Source organism: Chiloscyllium punctatum, chromosome 20 (assembly GCF_047496795.1).
Source record: "Chiloscyllium punctatum isolate Juve2018m chromosome 20, sChiPun1.3, whole genome shotgun sequence".
NCBI lineage: Eukaryota > Metazoa > Chordata > Chondrichthyes > Orectolobiformes > Hemiscylliidae > Chiloscyllium > Chiloscyllium punctatum.
In genome coordinates this window covers 74,779,164-74,799,994 of record NC_092758.1, presented here as the reverse complement: position 1 = coordinate 74,799,994, position 20,831 = coordinate 74,779,164, and the positions used below count along the sequence as shown (strand labels likewise).

At 40.4% G+C, this 20,831-nt stretch overlaps 1 protein-coding gene across 1 annotated transcript in view; it reads right to left on the bottom strand.

Moving 5' to 3' along the window:
• LOC140491822 (ran-binding protein 17-like) overlaps window positions 1–20,831 on the bottom strand; it is a 235,240-nt gene that overhangs the window by 12,536 nt on the left and 201,873 nt on the right. The window contains exons 6-8 of the mRNA XM_072590217.1: window positions 13,113–13,178; window positions 12,210–12,314; window positions 9,402–9,567 (exon numbers count right to left, since the gene is read on the bottom strand). Coding sequence (XP_072446318.1) covers window positions 9,402–9,567; window positions 12,210–12,314; window positions 13,113–13,178 — 337 coding nt within the window. The remainder of the gene's footprint in view (window positions 1–9,401; window positions 9,568–12,209; window positions 12,315–13,112; window positions 13,179–20,831) is intronic.

Here is a 20,831-nt window from a genome sequence, read left to right as displayed (position 1 = left end):
TCAATGACCCCATTAGTTTCTAACCAGACTTTTTGAATAACAGATACTAGGCAATGGGTTTATAGCTTCAAGAAAAGATCAAAATTTATTAATAGTACACTAACTTTAGCAGAGTAAAGTTAAACCACGTGGTAATATAATTAATGTCTATGATTTAAACACAATCTTCTTTGATTCTAGCCCCACTCTCTTAAAGACAGATGGAGACACAGAGATAGGCAAGGGATAAATAGAAAGAAAAAAATGAGATGTAACTGGCTAATTCATTTAAACTGTTTACACAATCCATAATCTCACCGGCAGATGGGATTATATCTTGCTTGGTTTCTGACAACACTGATGCATGCATGATTCAGAGATGCCAGTGTTGGACTAGGGTGTACAAAGTTAAAAATCACAATACCAGGTTATAGTCCAACAGGTTTAATTAGAAGCACACTCGCTTTCGGAGCGACGCTCCTTCATCAGCTGATGATGAAGGAACGTCGCTCCGAAAGCTAGTGTGCTTCCAATTAAATCTGTTGGACTATAACCTGGTGTTGTGTGATTTTTAACCTGATGCATGCAGATAGCTTCAATTAGGCTCCAAGGAATTTTCCTTTATTTCTAATAACTGAAATTCTATTTTTTTCCTTATAACTGAGATTCAATTCAGTGAGTCCAATTAGCTTTTTTAATTAGTTGATAATGAGAGGATAATCAGGGAGCAATGAAACATCAATCCTGCAGCTAAAGTTGCCAAAATCCTTCTGACTCAAACAATTCAAAAACCAGTTCAAACTCTGGCCTCTTCCTGCTCATGATCATCTCCCTACGTGGTCCTAGTTCACATTCAACATCTATCTGTTTCAATATAAGGTCTCTCTGGAACCAAAATATCTAGAGAATTCTTTGAACAGGAATCAACCTGCAATTAACTTCCATGTCTGGCCTCATAAACAAATAGCAGTTCATTTGTTCTCTTTTTCAAAAAAAACATGCTGCTGATCACAGTCCAAAGGTCACTTTCAGCTCTCAGCTCACAGTTCACAGTTCCCAACCAAAAATGATTTTTAAAACAAAGTGATGAAAAAGTTCTAACAAAAGCTTCATGTATCTAGGCTCCATAATCACCAGCAAACTCTCATGATGCTGAAATCAACTCACTTCAAAAAAAGTGTCCAAATTGAGATTATGGAACAACAGAGTGCTAAATGGTTGGTATAACAAGTCTGCATCCTCAAAACATTACGCTACACTGCTAAGATTTCAATAACATATCCCAGAAAAGGCCAAACAGTTGCCGTTTTGGCTGTCTCAGACATATCTTTGGCATCACTTGGCAGGACTACATTACCAACACAGAGGTTTTGGGTATTGCTAATTCTGTCAGCCTGCACCCATTATTAAGGCAACATCATCTGCTCAGATTCAGCTGTGTACATTGGATAGGTAACTGTCATATACCCAAATACCTTCTGTACAGTGACCTGGCCACTGAGTCACAACCTCCTATTGTCTATCCCTCTGCAACAAAGCGAGAAATAAGATGGTAGACATTGACACTGACAACTGGGAGACAGTCATTGAGGCTGATGACCTCTGGAGGCTGACTGTTTGGAGGGGCAGTCAAAAAGGTGAGCAGAAGTTAAAAGCTTAGCTCGATAAGAGGAGTTTCCAGAAAAACCAGAGAATCACGTACCATCCCAGCCTACTGTCTCGCTCTGGAGAAAATGTGTCAGTATAGGGCTCTAATGCCATACCAGATTACACTTAACACAGGTGTAACCATTGTGATCATTATACAAGATGGAGGTTGCCACCATTTTTTTTTCTAGTGTATCACTCCACTTTTATATGTATTAAATTTCATTACCTGTCTCTGCCCGTTCACTAGTCTATGTCTTCCAGAATTATACACAAGGTCTTTATTGAATATAGTGTGCTTTGGGGCACCTTATGGTCATGAAAGGTTCAATGTAAATACATTTTTTTTTCCTTTTGCTATTTACCACATTGCCAAAATTTGCATCATCCACCATCTTTGGATTTACATTTCCCAAATCCATATTCAGATGATTCATTTTAACAAGATACAACAGTGCCAATATTAATCCCTGGAGAACTCTTACTTCTAGTCAAAAGGAAATTAGTATGCTTACCATTAACCAAATACAATCACACCTCATCATTTCCAAACTAAGTGACATAATAATGACTGGAGGGGTAAACCTTGGCAGATTTTTCCCATTGCTAACATGTCAGCACTGAAGTTAATGGAAACATTACCAACACTCCCCCATATCAGCCAAGAATGGGAGTAGTTTTTAAAACATAAACAATCCATAACAAAGATGGGTGCAGCATCTTAAAATTTACAACTGTGGGACAATTTGAATGAAAACATTACCCTTTATTTAAATTCTTCCTTCATGGTAGGACATAATAATGGAAAAGAGGTGAAAGGCTAATATTTTAACATCAAAAATTCTGTCGAAGCTACGAAAATATTTCTACATGATTGATTCATCTGTGTACACAAGTCAGAGGAATGAACTAGGAAAGCTTTACTGGTCATGGCTCTAAGCCGTGGTTAGTCTTCAACATTTCATTTGATGAACTCTTGCAGATGTGCTTAATTCAATTATGTTCAACTAAATAATTACCAACGATTTCTGACATCACTCTGGAAACTCGAAATTTCTGTTCTGACAATCCTATTAAATGCTGATAATATTTTACTGTCAACAATGACCAAAGAGCGAGCCCAGGACCTAACGATCTATGAATTTGAGATTACTGACTTTAAAAGAAAATACAGACTTAGCTATTGATACTTTTAAACAACTTTACTGACCTTTATCAGTGATATAAATAGATGCATGATTAAATGCTGTACAGTATAGTTTACATTGAATAGAGCAAACAGACTTTTTGAAAGTTGAGCAGATGCTGCAACCATCTTTGAATTCCCAGTCACAAATAAGTGGAGTCTGATTAAGCTCCAGAACTGGGTTCAGCAATGTCATACAGTAATGTTATAAATCATAATGCTTCATTGGCATGCCATTCAACTCCATTAAGAGATCAAACCAAACATTAGATCAACCTCCAGTACTGAGATCTCACAGCCCAGTCCCAGAAAGTCATGGCCCAAAGCCTGGAAATCACAGTCCAACATTAGAAATCACAGTTGAGCATTGCAAGATCACAGTTTAGCACTGTGAGATTACAGCCAGATATTAAGAGATAACAGTTCAGCACTGGAAGACAACATGACAATAAGATTACAGACCTCAGTCCGCTGTTGGGACGCACAGCCTAGCACTGGAAACAACAGCAAAATTAAAAGGAGCACTGCTGTTTATACAGATAATTAATGCAATAGACAAGAATCTTAGCTCCAGGGAAGTTGAATCTGCATGGATAGAGCTTCGATACACCAAGGGGCAGAAACTAATAGTGGAGTTCATATATAGGTCCCCAAACTGTAGTTTTAATTTTGGAGGAGGCATTAAAAGGAAATTAGAAGTGCAAGCAATATAGGTACTGATGAAATAATGGGCAACTTCAATCTGCATATAGATTGGACAAATCAAATCAGTAACAATACTGTCAAGGACAAAATCCTTAAGTGTGTACAGGATGTTTTTTCTGGATCAGTATGCTGAGGAACCAATGAGACTGATAATCAAGGTTCATGTGCTATCGGAAAGAATGACCATAATAAGGTCATTAAGGTGGAGAGTACTGGAGTTGATTCTGAGTCTAGGGTCCTGCAGCTAAATAAAGGAGACTGTGATGGTATGTGGCACAAGCTGGGTATGATAAATTGGAGAACATTATTTAAAGGCATGGACAGGCAATGACTGATCAAAAGATCAATAGCCAACATTTAAAGAGCACATGGAGAAACTGCAGGGATTGTTCAAACAAAAATAAAATGGGAAAGGTGACCAGACCATGGCTAACAAATGAAATTAGGAATAGTATTAGATCCAAGAAAGCAGAATAAAAATTGGCCAGAAAATGCACCAGAGCCAAGAAGTAGAGTGAACTTAAACTTCAGCAAACCAAGACAAAAGCTATTCATTAAGGGGGCAAAATAGAATAAGATAATTAACTTGCAGGTAAAACAGAAACTAATTGTAAAATTTTTTTCTTGTGAAGTGAAAAAGCATCGTGAAGACAAATATAGGTCCCTTACAGTCAGAAAAAGGGGAAGATGAAATGGGGAAGAGAGAGATGGCAGATCAACTAAATACATTTTTTGGTCCTGTCTTCACAAAAGAGGGCACAAATAACATCCCCAAAATGTTGAAGAACACAGCCTAGTCAGAGAGAAGATCTGAAGGAAATTGGTGTTGGGGAAATTGAAAGATCTGCATAGCCCAATAAACCACATGCCAGAGTACTGAAGGAGGTGGCCCTCAAATACTGGTTTTCAAGATCAGTATCTATAGATTCTGGAACAGTTCCTGTGGATTGGAAGGTAGCTAACATAAAACCACTATTCAAAGAAGGTAGAGACAAAATGGAATTATAGACTAGTTAACCTAACATTTGCGTTGGGGAAAATGCTCAAGTCCATTATAAAAGATTTAATAGCACAGCGCCTGAAAAACACCTAACAGGATTGGACAGGCTCAGTATGGATTTATGAAAAGGAAATCATGCTTGATAAATCTACTGTACATTTTTGAGAATGTCACTCATACAGTTGATAAGGGGGTCCCCCATTGATGTGGTCTACTTAGAAAGTCAGAAGGCTTTCAACAAGGTCCTTTTTAAGAGATTACCTTGCAAAGCGAAATTGCATGGGATTGGGTGTAATTTACTGACATCACTAGAGAACTGGTGGCAGACAAGGAAAAAAAGAGAATAGGAATAAATGGGTCTTTTCTGAGTGGCAGCTACTGATTAGTAGGTTACTGCTATTCACAATATATATTCACGATTTGGATGAGGGGATTAAAAGTAATATTTCAAAATTCACAGACAACACAAAGCTGAATGGGAGAGTAAATTCTGAAGAGGATGCAAAGATCCTTCAGTGTGATATGGACAAGTTGGGTGAGTTGGCAAATGTATGAAATGAAGAATATGGGGATAAATTTGAGGTTATTCACTTTGTAAGCAAAAACAGAAAGGTAGATTATTACCTGAATGACAACTGTTTGGAAAAGGAGGAGATACAAGGAGGGGGCCAGGAGGAGATACAAGGAGGCCTGGGTGTTCTTATACACCAGTTGCTGAAAGTAAGCATGCAGGAGCAGCAGATGGTGAAGACAACAAATGATATATTGGCATTCATAATGGGAGGAATCTAGTACAGAAGCAGGAATTTGCTGCAATTGTTCAGGGCATTGGAGACCCTATGGCTGTTGTGTACAGGTTTAATCTCCTTAGCTAAGGAAGGATGCTTTGGCGATGGAGGAAATGCAACAAATGATTATCACAACAATTCCTGGAATGGCAGAATGAAGAGAAACTGGATCAGTTCGCGCATTATTCGGTGAAGTTTAAAACAATGGAGAGGATCTTATTGAAACTTATAAAATGCAACAGGATTAGACAGTATAAATGCAACAAAGATGTTGCGGATGACTGGAGAATCCAGAACCAGGGGTTATAGTTTAAGGATGCAGGGTAGGCCATTTAGTACTAATGTGAGGAAAAACATCTTCACCCAGAGAACGATGAGTCTGTGAAACTCTCTGCCACAAAATGCAGATGAAGCCAAAACATGAAAAGCTATTCAAGAATGCGACAGATATAGTTCCTAAAGCTATAGGGATCAAAGGCTATGAGGAGAAAACAGGAAGACAGTACTGAGTTGGATGATCAGCTATAAACATACTGAATAGCACAGCAGGCTCGAAGGGCTGAATTATTTTCTGGTTGCAATTTTCTATGTTCCTCTCAAGGTGTAGTAATTTCTTCTCATCTCAGTTTTGACTACCTTTTGCCAACCCTGAAAATGCTACGCTAAGAGTTCTATTAAAAAGCCTGCATCTAACTGTATTTCCATCCAAACTAAAGCCTGACATTCTATGGCTGGCAAAAGTTGGACTTGGTTCACAAGAATCACAGATTCTAAGAGGATATATGAAACATGATCTTTAACTGACAAATGTTCTGCAAAATAAGAGTTTTTTTTTCTTTTAGTGATCTCTTAAAATACCACATCTACAGAGTTTATTGCCCATTTGTGATTTGTGAAATGTGTTTGAGAGAGACTACAGGAACATCATTCAAGTCTGGATTATACCTTAGTTCTTAACCAACTTTTTCAAAAGTTTTAGGAATATGTTTTATTGAGAATAAATTGATTATTTTGAATTTGTTGAAGTCCGATGAAACGGTCTTTATTCTGAATAGTAGTATACATGGGAAGCAACTCAGTATTTTAGTAATTGCACATTTAAACCAAAGGTACGATGGCTGTGGTAATGGAGCTAGATTACCAGTATATTCCCCTCATCAGAATCAGAACAAGAGAATTAAAAGGAGACTGAAAGAGAGGTGTTCCACCACCAAACGCATATTCTCCTCCAACAGCATTCAAAATAAACCGTTCCCTCTGCAAAACCTATGTTCAATCCTCTATAACCCAGCTCAATATCCTACAGCACCTTTCCATTCAAGGATCAAGGTGCAAGTACCAGCCCTTTTACCACCTCCTTCAGCACCTTTTAACACTCAAACACTCCTTCCAGGTTCAGTCAACTACATTCACTGCTCAACTGCAATCTTCTCCACACAGTAGAGACAATACTTAGAATGGGTGACATCATTCAGCCCACAAACATGATCCCAACCTTCCTGTTTCTACACATCTTAATTCACTTCTTTGTGCTCATGTTTGCCTTTCTATCCTCAATCTGCTGCAACATTCCAGAACTCGTATCCACTGAATTGCTGAATTTTGCAATGTCAGGGTGAAGCTCAATGCAAGCTTGGGGAACAATAATTTGTCTTTGTATTAAGTATTTCACAGTTTCTTGGACTCATACAATGAACTACCTCCTCCATTAGAATCATAGTGATCTAAAGCACAGAAAAAGGCCTTCAGCCCAGCATGCCCACGTCACTCAAAAAAACACCTAAACATTTTGATGTCACTTTTCAGCACTTGGCCCATAGTATTGTATGCCTTGGCATCGCAGACATAAAAAGGGATGAAGGTTTGCTCACTGAGCTTGAAGGTTCGTTTTCAGACATTTTGTCACAATACTAGGTAACATCTTCAGTGAGCCTCCGGATGATGCACTAGTGGTCTAGCCCACTTTCTATTTATGTGTTTGGGTTTCCTTGGGTTGGTGATGTTATTTCCTGTTTGTTTTTTATCACGGGGTGGTAAATGGGACCCAAGTCAATGTGTTTGTTGATAGCATTCCGTTGGAATGCCAGGCTTCTAGGAATTCTCGTGCATGTCTCTGATTGGCTTGTCCGAGGATGGATGTATTGTCCCAGTCGAAGTGGTGTTCTTCCTCATCTGTATGTAAGGATATTAATGAGAGTTAAATATAAATAGTTAAATGCCATGAGGGATTTGCCTCCATCACCCTCACAGCAATGAGTTATAGATTCCCAACAGCCTCTGGGTGAAAACGTTTTTCGTACATCTCCTTTGATCCTTCTTATCATAAATCTATGTCTTCAGCCAAATCTATTAATTCCACATTATATCAAGAAACAGTTTGGAGACACCGGATACTGCAAGGACTATGGGCCTTGACAAAATTTCTACAATAATACTGAAAACCTGTGCTCTAAGACTTGCTGCTTCCCTAGCCAAGCTCTTCCAGTACAGCTACAACACTGGCATCTATCTGATAATGTGGAAATTTGCCCAGGTAACTATACACAAAACAAAGGACAAACTCAACTGAGGCAAACACCGTTCCATCAGTTTACTCTCAATCGTCAGTAAAGTGATGGAAGGTGTTATCAACAGTGATATCGAACAACCCATGCCCAGCAACATGCTCAGTGATGCCCAATTTGGATTTTGCTAGAACCACTCTACTCCTGACCACATCACAACCTTGGACAAAAGATCTTAATTCCAGAGATGAAACAAAAGTGACAGCCTTGACATCAAAGCTACATTTGTGTGGCATGAAGAAGCCTTAATAGTCTGAGGTTAATGGGAAGATGGAGAAACCCTGCACTGGTTCATGTCATACCTGGCACACAGGAGGATGGTTGTGGTTGTTGGAGGTCAGTCATCTCAGCTTCAGGACATCGCTGCAGGTATTCCTCAGGGTAGTGCCCAAGGCCTGCTGTTGTTTCATCACTGACCTTCCCTCCATAAGGTCAGAAATGGGAATGCTTACCAATGATTACACAAAGTTCAATATTATTCACCACTCCTCAGATACTGAAGCATTTCATATTCAAATGAATCAAGACCAAGACAATATTAAAGCAGAGGCTGAAAAGTGGCAGTAACATTCATGCCAAGCAATGATCATCACCAATAGAGACAAGCTAATCACTGACCCTTGATATTAAATGGCGTTACCACCATCAACAATCTGAGGGCAAGCACTGACCAGAAACTGAACTGGTCTCGCCATATAAAGAGTCATTACAAGGGCGGATCAGAGGCTGGGCATTCTGCATCAAGTAATGTACATTCTAACTCCCCAAAGCCTATCTAATGATCTACAAGGCACAAATCAAGAGTGTGATGGAATACTCCTGGCTTGCCTGGAAGAGTGCAGCTCCAACAACTCTCAAGAAACTGGACATCATCCAAGACAAAGCCACTTGCTTGAATGGTGCCATATCCATAAACATCCACTCCCTCCACTACTCCTGCAGCAGTGTGTACCACCTACAAGATGCACTGCAGAAATTCAGCAAATATACTGAGACAGCACCTTCCAAACCCATGACTGATTCCATCTAGAAGGACAAGAGCAGCAGGTACAAGGAAACACCATTACCTACAAATTCCTCTCAAGCCACTCACCATCCTAACTTGGAAATGCAATTGCTGTTCCTTCAGCATTGCTGGGTCAAAATTCTGGAATTCCGCCTATAACAGTATCTTGAGTCTACCTAAAGCACACCAGTCAACATCGGTTCAAGAAGGCAGCACACTACCATCTTCTCAAGGGCACAGAGGTTTGGGTAATAAATTTTCACGTCCTACAAATCAATTTTTAAAAATTCTCCCATTCTCCAACTTCTCCCGATCTTTTATTCTATTCTTCTTCCTTGCAGCACAAAACCCATTACATTCCTACTTCACTTCATGACTACAGACATCATATTTGAATAAAACGTTAACTTTGTTTCTCTCTCCATAGATGCTGCCAGTTCCATCAACACTTTTCTTTATTTGGTTCTTAATATAATTTAAATAAATGAGATAGATCTTGCCATTTCTTCTATTTGTCCCATCTTACCTGCCCTCCAGTTAGTTGGAATTTGCACAGTACAAAGGTCATCTGTAGATTCATCGGCTGAATTCCCAATGAAGTCAAAGCTAAGGCAGTTCAGCACAAGTTTGAGAAGATGCATCACCAGACTGTGTTGTGTTTGGTCCTGAAAGTTTAAGGGCTTCGCCAACACCTAAACAGAATAAAAAAAATTAAAAGACGAGTATCCTGGAGGCTGAAAAACTTGGGCAGCTTTACAATTATTTTCCTCGAGATAGAGTGTGAATGAAAGACATCTTCAGATGTTGTATTAATCACAAGGACCTGCTTTCCATTTTGCATTGTGAAAAAGTACTCAACAAAAATCAATATGATCATGAAGGAGGAGAAAATGTTGGTGACATAGAATGTGAAGAAATGGAAAAAAAATGTTTTTTTTTAAGAATCACCTTTGAGTATGGTTGTGATACTTATTGAATGAGGAGTCTAGAGGCCTGAGGAAATAATCCAGTGTACAATTATTCAAATCTTACCAAGCAGTTTTGAGAATTTGAGTTCACTTGAGAAGAAATGCGAGTCGAAAAATGTGGTGCTGGAAATACACAGCAGGTCAGACAGCATCCGAGGACAGCCCTTCTTCAGAAATACCCGAAACGTCGATTCTCCTGCCTGGCCTGCTGTATTTTTCCAGCATCACATTTTTCAACTCTGGTCTCCAGCATCTGCAGTCCTCACTTTCTCCTAAGAAATGAGAGTCTCCAAGTCTTCATCTCCCTCTCTGAGCTCCTGCTCCCAAGTCCCTCTCTCTGAACTCCCATTTTCTGACTCTGATCTTGCATTCTCTCATGTCTCTAATCTCCCCAGTCTCCCCGAGGTCCATTCCCTAAGATCTCTGAATGCCCATTCACCAGTCCCACTGCCCTCCCCCGCCAATGTCTGTCTCTGGAATATATAAATGGCTTAGACCCAAATAAAGGAGAGTTGATCAATAAGTTTGCAAATACAGTATTTAAAAAATTGATAGCCTGGTAAATAGCAAGGAGGCTTTAGATTATAGGATGACATGGATAGACTAGTCACACGGGCTCAGCCATATCAAATGGAATTCAATCTGTGTGAGTTGACAGATTTGGGCAGGACAAACAAAGTAAGGGAATACATAATGAATGGTAGATCCCTGGAAAGCACCAAGGATCAGAGTGCATTAGTGTGCATACCTACTAGTCCCTTAAGTAAGGTAGCAGGACAGGCAAGTGGTTAAGAAGACATGTTGTATGCTTGTCTTCATTAGAAGAGTGAGTGTGTAACATAATCCTAGGGAAGATCTTGAGTTAAACTCCATAGAGTTTAAGATCAGGGAGGTAATATTGGATACATGGGTTAGGCAACTGCTAGAGCATTGCATACAGTTCGGGAATCTAATTATGAGAGATGGTGGAGAAGAGATTTAACTGGTTCATATCTTGGCAGACAGTTTTAATTATGAAAATAAATTGGATAGACTGGGATTAATTTCCTTGGAGCAGAGAAGACTAAACGGGGAACATGATTAGGATATATAAAATTATAAGGGCCATAGATAGGTCAAACAGGAAGAAACATTCCCTTGCGGAGGAATCAATGACTACAGCATAGATTTAGAGGAAGAGACAGAAGTTTTAAAGGTGATGTGAGGAAAATCTTTTCTGAGATTACTGTGGGAATTTGAAACTCATTGCCTCGAAGTGTGATAGGGATAGAAACCCACATGGCATTTTAGTATTTTGATGTGTAATTGCAATGCCAAGACATACAAGACTATGAGCTAAGTGGTGGAAAATAGGATTAGAATAGTTATGTGATTAGACATTCAATGGGCTGAATGCTCTTTTTCTGCGTTATTGACTTCTATGACCGTACGACCGTGAACACCTATTCTCTCATCTCTTTCTCTCGACTCCCATTACTCAGTCTCTCCCGCTCTCTCTGTGAACCCCTAATCTCTTCTCTCCTTCTAAGCCCCATTCCCCAGTCTTCTTCTCCAGTTTTACAATGTTGACCATAGATAAAATACAACAAATATCTTAGTTTATTCCTGAAGACACTTTATCCTATTTTCAGTAGTAGGCAATAAGAATGCACCCCACAAATAGTGTTTTCAGATTAGTTAAGCTCTCCCTCTCTCACTAGCACCTGAAGGAGCGAGGCTCCAAAAGCTTGTCTTTTCAAATAAACTTGTTGAACTATAACCTGGTGTTGTGCAATTTTTGACCATGTCCAACCCAGTTCAACACCACCACATCAGAGTTAAATTTAAATAACTTTCCTTTTTCTTTCTTTGCAAATCTTCATTAGAAAATTAAAGCAGAAGAGACTGGTTGCATTTCTGTTTCTGGCCATGATACCATTTATTCTTTATTTTATAATTTGGAGAATGGTATATACATTACAGAAGCAATCAAGAAATGGAAGCTAAATAAACTAAACTGTTTTAGGGAGAAGCTGAAACAGACCCACATTAATTTGTGGGAAATAATATTTTCCTAACAAATGTCTCTACTAAGCTACCATGCATTTGGTTGCAAGCAGTCCTGATTAAACTCTTAAACACATATTAGGTTTTTATTTTTCAAAAACTCAATTAATTTAGCTGTGTCTGGTGGATGCCAATAGAATACCAGATAAAACTAAAAATATTATTATTGCACTATATTCCAAACTAAATCAAATATCTTTTGGGCTACAGACAAGTATAATAAACAATTTATGGTATCTGTGCACAGGAGTCCAAAGTAATAAAGCATGTTTTGTGAATTCAGGTTATCCCCCAAGTTGTTGGACTGAATATCGTCTTACCTCCCTCAGTAATGTACAGGCCAAAGTGAATATTTCTCGTAAACACACATCACGAAATGAGGTGGCTGTTCGTCGCTGCTTGGATAATGGTCTCGTTGAATCAGCCTGCAATATAATATTCACAAAACAAAGTAAGTCAACATTCAGGTGCCTAGATAAACCTCGATTCTAGCTACATTTTGCCCTGTTCTGAAGTCAGAAAATGTTTCCTTCTTTCCCTGGCCAGAGTGGGTGAGTGAATGGTTCTCAAATCTCTGCCAAGTGAGTGTGAAACTTGATCCGAGGGAAGACCTTGAGCCATGTTTGGCTTTGTTTGAAAAGCTGCACTGTGCAGGACTTTATTAATTCATTTGTTATGTTTATATTATGATCAGATTGAAAATCATATTATTAATGGAGAGAAAAATAATTTAATTGTTCTATTCCTTCTGCTATTTCAGATCATCCTGTTCCCCATCTTAGTCCAAACATTGCTAAATTGCTTGGTATGAGTGTTGCACATGATCTTGACACACTTTGTGCAGAGCTACAAAAGTCTACTAATGAGGCAGCACAGTGGCTTGCACTGCTGCCTCACAGCGCCAGGGATCCGGGTTCAATTCCAGCCTCTGTGTGGAGTTTGCACGGTCTCCCTGCGTATGCGAGGGTTTCTGTCGGGTGCTCCAGTTTCCTCTCACAATCCAAAGATGTGCAGGTTAGGTGGATTGGCTATGCTAAATTACCTAGTGTCCAGTGATAAGCAGATTAGGTTCATTAGTCATGAAAATGGCAGAATTACAGGGATAGGGTAGGGGAAAATGGGTCTGGGTGAGGTGCGACGTGACTTGTTGGGCCGATTAGCCTGCAGGGATTCTGTTCTTACTCTTCAAACTATGCAAATTATCATGAGAAATGCATACATACCATGTTCATTTCCTGTGTAAGTTCAGCTAAGATCATCACACCAATTATACAGTGTTCCACACTGCCCTAAACAGACATTAAAAAATATGGCAAGTTTATATTATAGTCCAACAATTCAAAGGAGCAAAAGTAAAATTTCTTATACCAGCTGTATAAAACAGTTACTTAAAGCTCAAATCTAAAAAGTCCACTGTTGGATACCACACATTTGCAAACAGTACATCAACACTATATTTAGACATAGGTAGTAAAGTGATATGTGTAGTTAAAATGAAAATAAAGAAAGCATGAGCAGGAGAAGGTCATTCAGCAATCAACATACCCCTGTCATTCAACATGGCCATGGTTGATCCTAGATCTCACCACCATGGTCCTGTGCTCTCCCCAAACTCAGTGATACCGATAGCCTCCAGAAATCTATTTATTTCTTAAATATAATCAGTGACGACCTCAGTAGAAGGGTGGTGAGACAGTGGAATTCTCTATTGAATAAATTTCTACTGCTTTCAGTCTCACGATGTCTTGTCCTGAATCCACTGTCCAGAGAAAACATAATCCCAGCATTCAGTTTGCCCAGTCCTGCTAGAATTCCATACAAGAGAAAAAGATGCCCTCCAACTCTTCCAAACTCTCAGAAATATAGAAAATAGAATCAGAAGTAGACTATTCATCCCTTCAAGTCTGCTCCACCATTTATTATGATCATCACTGATCATCCAACCAAACAGCCCGTTCCCACTTTTCCCTGTAGCCTTTGACCCCTTTAGCCTTACGTGCTGTGTCAAATACTTTCTTGAAATCACACAATGGTTTTGCGTTGACCGCTTTCTGCGGTAGCAAATTCCATAGGATCACCCAATGGGTGAAGAAATTTCTCCTCAGCTGAGTCTAAAAAGGTTTTCTATGACTGTGACTCCTGATTTTGGAATTCCAGTGAGTACAGATATAATCAAAATAATCCCTCTCCATATGACAAACCCGGTATCCCAGGAATCAATTCCTGCACTCCCTCTATAACAATACTTCTTTTAATTCACTCATGGGTACAATGACTTCTGGCTGTTTATACTCCCCTTCGAGTATTTGCTGCAACTGCTCTGAGACATTTTGACCCTGGCACCAGGGAGGCAACACACCATCATAGAGTCTTGCTTGCAGCCACAGAAATGCCTGTGCCCCTGACTAGAGTTCCCGACCACAACTGCTCACTTGGAATTTGCCATACCTTGTTTTACAGCAGTGTTATGGTGCCACAAACCTGGCTGCTGCTGTTTTTCCCCTGAAAGACTTTAACCCCAATAATGGTATACTTGTTTGAGAGAGGACAGCCATAGGAGACTCCTGCACCCCCTTCCTACCTCTCCTAGCGGTCACCCATCCACCTGATGGGACCTGCAGTGTGATCTTCTCCCTGAAGCTACTATCTAACACACACTGTCTCCTGCATGCTCCTCAGTTCTTCCAACTGCTGCTTAAACCGATCCATGTGGTCTGAGAGGGGCTGCCACTAGACACACTTCTTGCAGATATAGACACTGCTCGCTGAACTCCCACGTCTGACTGGAAGACCCTATCACTCCATTGACTGACATCTCTGCCCCTTTAATGACTAGCAGACATAGGGAAAGAAAAGGTTTACCTTACTCTTACCTTGTTGCTGCTTGCCCTGCTCAACTAAATCTAGTATTCACCCGGACCTGCTCTTAGACCTAACTAGCAGCACCTTGACTACAAAGCAGCCCCTTACCAAAACGACCAGAACAAGATGCAGCAATGCCTCTCTCCCTCACTTGCATAATCTCCCAGAGTTACCTCAATTCTCAGTGCTTAGTCACACTTGGTCACATTCATTGCTGGGTATACTTTAGGCCTATCTTTTATAACATAATGCCTTCAAGAACTTGATCTAGCCAGTTTTCTTAACTAGCTTAATTAGATTAAGTAGCTACAACACTAGGAGAACTTGTTTTAACTTTTCCTTAGGCCTGAAAATAATGTTAGACATAGCTGAATTCATTACTAGAAGTGAGCCCTTCCCAAATTAAGGATTGATATTTTCACTTAACTCGGATGTTATTGGATCGAGAAACAGGGAATAGTGGAGGAAAGGAAATTTTCAATCAAATCATCAGTAAAAAAGAGAATTGCTTAGTAATTTAACAACAGCGAACATGTCGACAGTTAATACATTTGATTTAACAAATTTGGATAATAAACTTAGTTTTAACACAAAAGGTTAAACAAGTGTTGATTCAGATGAATATGAACAACCAATTGAATGCAAAAGGGGAATTAGTTGAAAATAAAGCTGATAATTATATGGTTACAACATTAGAAGGACATGCAAGACTATAAATCAACATATTAAAAAAGTAACAGATGGTGAGAGACAGAGCAGTGTAGACCCTGTGTAGTGTTTATGGCAATTGGATAATTGAACAACTTAGGCAGAATCTGCAACAAGTTAACCAGGGAAAGGTTCCATCTTGGATTCATAGTGTACAATTCATTCAAGAAAGGAGATAACCAAATATATTGGGTTGTCAGTTTCAGCAATTAACCAATGGGAGTACTCTATGAAAAACCTCAGATGTGATATTGGGTTTTCAAATAATTCCAATAGATGAAGTTGGTTTAAAGGTTTCTGAAGTAAAAACTTACAGGAATTATTGAAAAAGGATACGTGGATAGCTTATAATAATACCTTACCCTATGCAGTTGAGAAAGGGAGTAGATTAGTAGGTACCAATCTGAACGCCAACAAACAGATAAAATAATTAATTGTGCCTGCACAAAATATCGTAATGAACAGGCTGTGTGTTTGTTTAGAATGGATATAATCAAAAATGTACATTAGAAGCTAAGAATCTTGAAAGACAATTAATAAGGTGAATTAATATGTACTGTTACCAACAATACCCTTTTTTTAAACGCAAACAGAATATGCTATATAGAGTTCAGTAATATACATAAGAGGAAAATGTCTTTTAATGTTATGGATTATTTAAAAGGGATGTTGAGTAACTATTTTGAGAAATATAACACCCCTATTGAGCTTCTGACAGAAAATCTGGTACAAATTAAGACCCAGTTCCCTAATGCCGATCGAATGTTTGCTAAAAAGTGCTTCACTTTATTAATTGTCTTTCAATGAGATAATAACACAATGTTTTCCCTCACCTTTATAAGCTACCCACGTCGTGACCTCATCAAGATTCTTAGCCCCTAATGTACATTTTAGATTCATACCCATTCTAAACTCACACAAAGCCTGTTCATTACTGCAACTGTACTGAGCAGAGGCTAACCGGGAAGACACTAGAGCAAAAATGGCAGGAGTTTGTAGGTATAATTGAGGACACTGTACAGAGGTTCATTCCCAAGAAAAGAAAGATTAACCGGGGAGGGATTAGACAACCTTGGCTGACAAAGGAAGTCAGGAAATGTATTAAAGAAAAAGAGAGATCCTATAAAGTGGCTAAGAACAGTGGGAAATCAGAAGATTGGGAAGGATACAAAAGCAAACAGAGGATAACAAAGAGTGTAATAAGAAATGAGAGGATCAAATATGAAGGTAGGCTAGCCAGTAATATTAGAAATAATAGTAAAAGTTTCTTTCAGTACATAAGAAACAAACGACAGGCAAAAGTAGACATTGGGCCACTTCAAACTGATGCAGGGAGCCTAGTGATGGGAGATAAGGAAATAGCAGGAGAACTTAACAAGTACTTTGCGTCAGTTTTCACAGTGGAAGACAGGAGTAATATCCCAAAAATTAAAGGGTGTCACGGGGCTGAGTTGAGTATGGTTGCCATTACGAAAGAGATAGTGCTAGAAAAGTTAAAAAGTCTTAAAATTGATAAATCTCCTGGCCCCGATGGGATACACCCTAGAGTTCTGAGAGAGGTTGCTGAGGAAATAGCAGAGGCATTGGTTGAGATCTTTCAAGAGTCACTGGAGTCAGGAAAGGTCCCGGACGATTGGAAGATGGCTGTAGTAACCCCCTTGTTCAAGAAAGGATCAAGGCAAAAGATAGAAAATTATAGGCCAATCAGCTTAACCTCGGTTGTTGGTAAAATTCTAGAATCCATCATTAAGGATGAGGTTTCTAAATTCTTGGAAGAGCAGAGTCTGATTAGAACAAGTCAACATGGATTTAGTAAAGGGAGGTCATGCCTGACAAACCTGTTGGAATTTTTTGAAGAGGTAACAAGTAGGTTAGACCAGGGGAACCCAGTGGATGTGGTCTATCTGGACTTTCAAAAGGCCTTTGATAAGGTGCCACACGGGAGACTGCTGAGCAAGGTGAGGGCCCATGGTGTTCGAGGTGAGCTGCTGGGATGGATTGAGGATTGGCTATCTAACAGAAGGCAGAGAGTTGGGATAAAAGGTTCTTTTTCAGAATGGCAGCCGGTGACGAGCGGTGTCCCGCAGGGTTCGGTGCTGGGGCCACAGCTGTTCGCATTATATATTAATGATTTGGATGAGGGAACCGGGGGCATTCTAGCGAAGTTTGCCGATGATACAAAGTTAGGTAGACAGGCAGGTAGTACTGAGGAAGTGGGGAGGCTACAGAAGGATCTAGACAGGTTGGGAGAGTGGTCCAGGAAATGGCTGATGGAATTTAACGTGAGCAAGTGCGAGGTCTTGCACTTTGGCAAAAAGAATATAGGAATGGACTACTTTCTAAATGGTGAGAAACTTAATAAAGCCAAAGCACAAAGGGATCTGGGAGTGCTAGTCGAGGATTCTCTAAAGGTAAACATGCAGGTTGAGTCTGTGATTAAGAAAGCGAATGCAATGTTGTCTCTTATCTCAAGAGGGTTGGAATATAAAAGCAGAGATGTACTACTAAGACTTTATAAAGCTCTGGTTAGGCCCCATTTGGAGTACTGTGTCCAGTTTTGGTCCCCACACCTCAGGAAGGACATACTGGCACTGGAACGTGTCCAGCGGAGATTCACACGGATGATCCCTGGAATGACAGGTCTAGCATATGAGGAACGGCTGAGGATACTGGGATTGTATTCGTTGGAGTTTAGAAGATTAAGGGAGATCTAATAGAGACGTACAAAATAATACATGGCTTTGAAAAGGTGGATGCTAGAAAATTGTTTCTGTTAGGCGAGGAGACTAGGACCCGTGGACACAGCCTTAGAATTAGAGGGGGTCATTTCAGAACGGAAATGCGGAGACATTTCTTCAGCCAGAGAGTGGTGGGCCTGTGGAATTCATTGCCACGGAGTGCAGTGGAAGCCGGGACGCTAAATGTCTTCAAGGCCGAGATTGATAGGTTCTTGTTGTCTAGAGGAATTAAGGGCTACGGGGAGAACGCTGGCAAGTGGAGCTGAAATGCGCATCAGCCATGATTGAATGGCGGAGTGGACTCGATGGGCCGAATGGCCTTACTTCCACTCCTATGTCTTATGGTCTTATGGTCTTATGGGTGAGACCATATCTGGAGAAATAGTGTCATTTTGGACTCCTTACCTAAGAAAAAAGTGTACAGGCGGAGGCAATGGCCTGTTGGAATATTCATTGGACTATTAATCCAGAGACTCAGTAATGTGCTGGGGTCCAAGGTTCAAATTCTGCCATGACAGATGGTGGAATTTCAATTCAATATTTAAAAAAATCTGCAATTAAGAGTCTATGAATGACCACAAACACAATCTAGACACAAGAGTAGAGAAAAGCAGATAGACCCCTGCTGATGCTGCAAAGTCCTCCTTACTAACATCTGCAGGTTAGTGTCACAGATGCAGAGAGTCATAGAGTCATAGAGTCATACAGCATGGAAACAGACCCTTCGGTCCAACTCATCCATGCCGACCAGATAGCCAATCCCACATGCTAGCACCTAGCCCATATCCCTCCAAACTCTTCTTATTCATATACCCATCCAGATGCCTTTTAAATGTTGCAATCGTACTAGCCTCCACCACTTCTTCTGGCAACTCATTCCATACATGTAACACGCTCTGTGAAAAAGTTACCTCTTAGGTCTCTTTTATACCTCTCCCCACTCACCCTAAACAGATGCCCTTTAGTTCTGGACTTCCCCACCTCAGGGAAGAGACTTTGTCTATTTATTCTATCCATGCTTCTCGTGATTTTATAAACCTCTATGAGGTCACCCCTCAGCCTCTGGTGCTCTAGGGATAACAGCCCCAGCCGATTCAACCTCTGCCTATAGCTCAAATCCTCCAACCCCGGCAACATCCTTGTAAATCTTTTCTGAACCCTTTCAAGTTTCATAACATCCTTCTGATAAGAAGGAGACAAGATTTGCATGCAATATTCCAAATCTGGCCTAACCAATGCCTTGTACAGTCACAACATGACCTCCCAACTCCTGTACTCAATAGTTATACTGAATGACTGCAGATGCTGGAAACCAGATTCTGGATTAGAGTGGTGCTGGAAAAGCACAGCAGTTCAGACAGCATCCAAGGAGCAGGAAAATTGACATTTCGGGCAAAAGCCCTTCATCAGGAATAGGTAAAGGGCTTTTGCCCGAAATGTCGATTTTCCTGCTCCTTGGATGCTGTCTGAATTGCTGTGTTTTTCCAGCACCACTCTAATCCAGAATGCTGTACTCAATACTCTGACCAATAAAGGAAAGCATACCAAACACCTTCTTCACTATTTTATCTACCTGCAACTCCACTTTCAAGGAGCTATAAACATGCACTTCAATGTCTCTTTGTTCAGCAACACGCCCCAGGACCTTTCCATTAAGTGTATAAGTCCTGCGCCAAACTTTGGGAAGCTGTCTCACAGGCTATTCAAGCAACAGACTTGACAGTCATAGTCATGGAATCATATCTTACAGACAGTACTTCAAACACCACTAATCCTTACTAGATTAGATTAGATTACATTACTCACAGTGTGGAAACAGGCCCTTCGGCCCAATAAGTCCACACTGACCCGCTGAAGCGCAACCCACCCAGACCCATTCTCCTACATTTACCCCTTCACCTCACACTATGGGCAATTTAGCACGGCCAATCCACCTAACCTGCACTTTTTTGGATTGTGGGAGGAAACCGGAGCACCCGGAGGAAATCCACGCAGACATGGAGACAGAATGTGCAAACTCCACACAGTCAGTCGCCTGAGGCAGGAATTGAACCCGGTCTCTGGCACTGAGGCAGCAGTGCTAACCACTGTGCCACCGTGCTGCCCATCCCTGCATACATCCTGTCCCATTGGCAGGACAGACTCAGCTGTGGTGGTAGCCCAGAAGTATACAGTCGGGAGGGGTTTGCCCCGGGAAACCTCAACGTTGACTTATCTGATAGCTCAGGTTGAAGATGGGCAAGGAGACCTCCCACTGATTACTATGTACTGACCTCACTAAGTTGATGAATTGCTACTCCTCCATGTTGAACGACACTTGGAAGAAGCAGTGACATTGACAAGGGCACAAAATGTACTCTAGATGGGGGAATTTCAGTGTCCTCCACCAAGAATGACTCGGGCAGCAACAATATTGATTGAGCTGGTTGGGTCTTAAAGGACAGAACTGCTTGACTGGGTCTGCAGCAGATGGTGAGGAAAACAAGAGGTTAAAGCATACTTGACCACATCCTTACCAATCTGTCAGATGCAGATACATTGGTCCATGACAGGATCAGTAGGAGTGACAACCGCACAGTCCTTACGGAAACAAAATCCTGCCTTCACATTGAGAATAACCTCAATTGTGTTGTG